Source organism: Diaporthe amygdali (genome assembly GCF_026229845.1).
Source record: "Diaporthe amygdali strain CAA958 chromosome Unknown NODE_12_length_1037015_cov_66_201586, whole genome shotgun sequence".
Classification (NCBI taxonomy): Eukaryota; Fungi; Ascomycota; class Sordariomycetes; order Diaporthales; family Diaporthaceae; genus Diaporthe; species Diaporthe amygdali.
The window spans coordinates 510,594-516,593 of NW_026517032.1; the positions used below are offsets into that span (position 1 = coordinate 510,594).

General features: G+C 56.6%; 1 protein-coding gene across 1 annotated transcript; it reads right to left on the reverse strand.

Annotated features, from left to right (window-relative positions):
* Positions 1-2,265: 2,265 nt before the first annotated feature.
* J7T55_001894 (uncharacterized protein) lies at positions 2,266-3,447 on the reverse strand (the record flags this gene model as incomplete). Its single annotated transcript, XM_053142804.1, has 1 exon — positions 2,266-3,447. One exon carries the CDS (start codon positions 3,445-3,447, stop codon positions 2,266-2,268), a length of 1,182 nt encoding a protein of 393 aa, XP_052994347.1.
* Positions 3,448-6,000: the final 2,553 nt, after the last annotated feature.

The window sequence follows — 6,000 nt, forward strand, 5'->3', positions numbered from 1 at the left end:
CAAGCTTGCGCCCCGTGTATCGATCGCGCAAGGCTTGGGAGGATCAAGCTTGCCCGACACATAGGTAAGCTAGGTAGTGCTCCGTCGAGACCGTTTTGCCTCGACGGAGTTTTCGTCCCACCTCGCGGAAAACGGCACCTACACATCCTCAGAGTCGGGCCTCAACTCCTCCTCCTCCTCGTCGCGCTGGGGCCCCGGCAGCCGGGGTGCATCAAGGTAAAGGCCAAGGACAAACATCTAAGTTATCAGACCACGCCAGGAGGAAACAAAAACATTGGAGCCACATCATCGGACGGACAAATCTTGATAGACAACTCACTGCCCGACCGGCAGTGGTTACAATCTAGAATCTGGGTAGCGAGGCCGCAATTGCCGGCAGACTGGATTTTAAGTTTCAGAGCTCCAGCTCCCTCCCCAGTCCACGTATGGTCTGCCAACCGCTTGATCGGCCAGGAAAGAGGAAACCTTCGATCTGCCTTGAACCGTGAAACCTTGCTTCCCATTTTCCCCTGCCCCGAGATGATCGCCAGATACCTGATGCAGAGAACCCAATCGAGCCGGGGGGCACCTGGCTTCGCCCACCGTTTTGCCTAGGAGAGCTCTGTTGCTCTCTCCGAACATGGGCGGCAAGCTCGTTCGTTGGCTGGCAAAGCAAGGGCCATGAATAAACCTCTCTGGCCTGCTGTTGAGGCGTGCGCGCTGTGGCTTTGCCTCCCTCGGTCACGTATTCGTAGTAGGCCGCCGACGCCTTGCAGATGTACGCACATCAATATGCTGTGCATGTGGATGGACGTATGTCTTTGACTGCGCCGCAGTCGTCAGTCCACCACGCAAGGGCAACGACGACCAATGCAGGTCCAGCGAATTTGCCCAAGCTTGGCCTGTTGTCTCTTGAGTGCAACGGCAGCCGCTTACACCCAAACGGGCTGGGCGAGCGTCTGTGCAGGGATCAGCACTCCTCCCCCCAGCTGGGACAATACCATGGTAATACCATCCACTAAGGCCATCGACCCTCAGACTTCCCACCCCTAGGCGAGCCAGGGGGCGCCGCTCCCTCTGCAAGCCTGTTCCAGAAGGACGGAAGGACCCAAAGCTAACCTGGCTAGGGGCTGGCCTGAGTTCCCTCGCCTGGACGTGGTTCTCCCCAATGGGTGGTCGAGAAGCGGCTGCGCACAGATGGGCGGTCCCTCCTCCCTCTGCGGCATGGCTCGCATGAACAAGCACCGCCGTCCGTCATGCGGGGAGCTGGCGAGAGAGGTCTGTCTAGCTAGCTAGCTTGCTTAGCACAGGGGGAGGGGCTCGCCTCCCGGGGCAGGCTAGCTATAGGACGGAGCGAGAGGGAACAAGGTTGGCTCGGGCCTTGGGCCTCTTCTGCTTCTTTTTCGTTTCCGCTTCGAAACAACCCGTCAAACGGGACTTGCGATGGAAACGCAAAGGTTCTGGAACACACGGTGGCGTAGGTGGACGGGGTGGGCGAGCTAGAGCATGTGCTGTGACACTGACTGCCGGGCGCGCGTGCAGCTGAAGACGAATTAGGTTTTGCTGTTCAGGTTGCACCTGGGCTCAGACAATAGGGTGGGATGGATGCTGGGAAAAGGCAGGGTCGATGGGCACATAGCACGGAGATACGGATTGCCCGCATGATAGGCATGCAGGTGCATCGGCAGACCGCTCGTGGCCCAAAGATAGAGACATGGCGTGTGTCTGATGTGCACTGCACGCCATGATGGAGTTTGGGGCGATCAGGTAATCAAGGGATTTGAGTTGGGGGATAGTCGGACTACGGGTAGCCGCACGTTTGGGGTTGCACACAGACGCACACGTTCACTGAGCGATACACTGGACAGAATGGACGCATTGTGTCTCGTAGGAGAAGTGTCTCCCTCGTTGTTCGATTCGAGCAGTTTGGTATCATAGCTTCGTGAGGTACTGCTAAAAACCTCGACAGCCACAGGCTGCGATAACCCCCATTAATCTTCCTTCTGCACCCTCCCTCAGGCCTTGTGCAAACAAGGCGGGACGACCTCCACCTCCTTTTCCGAGGCTGTCGTCCATCCCCTTCAGACAGACGAGAATGACTGCCTTGTTGTGAGGACATAAAGAATGAATGTCCGACGCCGTAATGCCAATGCATGTTTTGTTTCAACAAAATCCCAGCCGACCCTCAAGCGCTGAACCCGACAGCGTTGTTGTGCTTTAACGCCATTGCAAAACAAAAAAGATTCAATTCCTCCGATGAGCCAAAATTATCAGGCCTCGTGGACCTTATAGTTGTAATTTTCCGGTGAGCTTGATGCTCATTCTCCTCCGCGCGGCGTTGAAGCTTGACATTCTCTTGCCGGTGGTAGCGGTGGTGTTGGTGCTTGTTGCAGACAAAGGAGACATGGGAGAGATAGGTGATTCGGCGAGTTCACTTGTTGGTGTTCGTGCAACCGACAGAAGCTTCTCATTCCTTTCGATCCTCTCGTTCCTCTTGGCAACGCGGACAATCTCGTCGTAGGTGACTGCGGACGAGAGAGGTTGTGGCGGCGGCCTCTGCGGTGGTGGTGGCGCAGCGAATTCGGCTGTCTCCTCCTGAACCATCTCCTGCGGTGCTTCGCACAGAGGCTCGCCTAGAATACTGCGCTTCGACGGCGAGGTCCCCAGTGAAACATTTTCTGTGGAGGGTGACAAGAAGGCTTGGTTCATCCTCGGGGTGCTTCGCCTCTTCATCAGGCTCAGTGTCCTCGCGACACCCTTGAACATCTTGGTGGGTGTCCTGGGTGTCTTGGGCCGCTCGTCCTCCTGCTCTGCCTCCTTGGGTTCCTGTACCATGTCTAGCGAGTAAACGCTGCCATTGGCGTAAGGATCGATCTGTAGGAAGGCCGGTTTCGTCTTCTTGATGGTGTTGTGAGTAGATATGGGCTGCATGCTGCTGCTCCGAGGGGGGTGAGCCACCCGTGTCGGTTTGGTGGAGACAGAGTCGGATGATGTGGTCGAGACAGACATCCGCCGCCTCTTGACTTCAGAGTCTTGCCCCAACGAATCCGAGGTCAGATCCATAATGCTCTGCCGCCTCTCGAACGAGGTGGGTGACATTGATCGTCGATTTTGTGGTACATCCACGACTGAAGGCTTCCCTGAGAAGATGACTGACACTACCCGGGCCGTGACCTCGTGGCTCCTTCGGTCTTTCGCAGGCGAAGGGCAGACATCGTCGCTACTTGAGTCGTACTCGAAGTCTGAGAAGTCACCAGCTGTCGACGAAGCGTCTTCTTCTGAGGACATGTACTCGTCGTGTGGTGTTTGTGTAAAGGTAGGCGGGTCTGGCATTGTCAACTTCAAGCCAACGAGGTTGTCAAGTAGTCGTGATGCTCGGAGAGCGCTCTTCTGTGGGAGTACTGGGGGTTGGTCCTCTGAGCCACCGTGTTGGCTGGGCTTTGTTGGCATCATCACCTGGTCGTCCATTGCGGCGGAGGTGTTGGAGTGAATAGAATCGCAAGAGGTACGGTTGCGAGAAGGGCTGTTGGGAGTGTAAATGTGCACTCGGCCGGTGGCCGTGCTGGGGACAGGTTCGCTATATGAATGTTCGGCCGCGTGGCGATCAGTATTGGGCCGGTGTACCTCCCTAGGTGGGTAGTCGTGCTCCACCAGGGACATGTCGGTGGAGAAGACGGTGAGGTTTGTTTCTGTCCGGGGAGGGGCCAGGGCCGACAGATTTAATCTGTGTGTGGACAAGGGAGTATAAGAGAGACAATGTCTTTTCGGTAAAAAGCAGGCCTGCGTCCAGCGACTGCTACGTTATGGGGTGAGCGGCTGTTCTTGTATGCCACTTGTGGGGTCTCTGGATAACTGGATGATTTGGGAGAGATATGAAGGGGTCCTGGTAGCAGAATGTTCCGAGATATGGGAGAGAGGATGTTTTAATGAGTCGGCCGGTGGTGTCTGGCTATGTGTGAGGGCAGCGCAGACCAGCCAGCGCCAGACGCTGGGAAACGAAAAGGGAAACGGGCATATCCCTGAAACTGGAGATACCCATAAGCCCATGTCGGTGGTCCCCTGAAGTCAAGGTGGGGACACGCTAGGGACAGGGGGGCTGGAGTGCAGGCCCTTGTCCCTGCTAGCCACGCACCACGGTCCCCTTCCTTAATTGCCATAATAATATGGAACGGAGCCAAGGAGATACGGAAACGGTGACTTACACGCCTTGCCCGGGAATGGTGTGTCTCTCTTGTGTCCGTAGGTTCTCCTCCGTACGCAGTAGGCCGGCCACACTCACACACACACACACACACACACTTCTGCACCTTCTCTTGGGGCCTCAGGCGGAGGAGGAGGAGGAGTGTCTGTCTCGTCGACGCATGCAGGTTTCAAGTTTCAGTATGCATCGCCAAGGGATAACAAGCTGCAGTACTCCGGCGCCGGACGTGATTCACAGCTTTTTCTTACAGGCTGATCGATCTACGTCCGGGATGGCAACCCGTGTTGTGTCGAGTCGACACACAAGAAACGGGTACTGTTAGGGTCGAGGAAGGGGCTCAATTCGGCGTCGAGCTCTCTCACCCAGGCCGAGGCCAGCGTGGTCCTGGCACGGCAGATCCTGTCTCGGCACGACGGACGGACTGACTGATCGCTTGCGGTCGACCTGGAGGCAGCGAGCCAAACGGTGTTTCAGGTAGAACAAGGCCATCAGAGGATGATTTGCTCGGCGGATACGACACAGGCTATCTTCAACGTGGGGACTTTTACCCTCTTAGAGAGGGGTGCTCGATAATTTTTTTGCAGACTGGCCGCGGGGGCCAGACCCAAATGCGATGGACTGACTGACTGATTGATTGTCAGGCCAGGTCTGGTCAAGGTCAGGTCGAGCCCAAGAGTTCTGTTGGCGAGTACAGAACGCTCACGAAACAAATCAAGAAACAAGTAGGGCTTCACCGTCATCTTCATCGTCATAGCATCATCAAGCAGCCTGAAGCTTGCGGCTCGTCACCCGTCCGTGACAGCTTCTGTTTCCCGCCCTGGGCCTGCCCGTCGAAGCGAAGCGATCCGATGCATTGCGAGCATCCATGGGTGCCCAGGTCTTGCTGAGTGGGTTGGCCGGCCTTTCGTCATCCTGTCTCTCTTATCGGTACCAGCCTTGGAGCGTTTCCCTCCAGGGGGCCCCACCGTTTTGCTCTGCTCCAGCCATGAAAACCCCCCAGCCGCTGATCCGGCTAGGGTGGTGGGTGGCATAGGAGATGTGAGATGTGTGTCACTCTGGTTGTCTGGTCATTGGCAGAGTCCTCACAACCCCGGAGACCTTGGGGATGCTCACAGCTTCTTGATTGGCCAAACTGCGCTGCCCAACCTGTTCAACCACCAACCAGGCCCGTCAACCTCGTCGCCCTCGTCGCCCTCGCTACCACTGACCGGAGCTAGCTGGCCGGCGTTCGACACGGCCAGTCAACTGGTTCAGCGGCAACCAGGTCCCCAGGACTATTTCCACTTGCAAAAACATGATTCCGCATTCGCCACCTGCCCGGCAGCTTTGAACATCGATAGAGTGCTATGGTGACGGACATTGAGTATTCCTAAAAGAGCCATTGCAGTGGGTCCTCTCTGCGCTTGCGAAATTGGACAGGTTCGTCGCAGCTCGCTTGGCCCCTCCTCCATATCCTAGATGGGCAGACGCTCGACTTTCAGTGTTTTGTGGCTTGCATGCATGCGAAAACTCGGCCGACCACGCCGAATCTGGGGTTCGGAAGAGCATCCAACGGCGCCAGCTGCGCAGCGCATGCAGCCACCCAGCAACCTTTGCAAAGCCTCTGGTAGAAAACGGAGGGGCACTCGACCGCGCGACCGCGCCCGCCGTTGTCTCCGAGGGCAGGCTAAGCCTGCAGGTTGCTTGCCTATTTGTGCCAAAGCGAAATGCGAGCGCAACACTCCAACGACCTGACGGTCGCAAAGAATACGACATCGGATCCTGAATGTCAGAATATTTATGAGTCTGCCCGTCGAATTCAGTCATCAAAAGTCGAATCT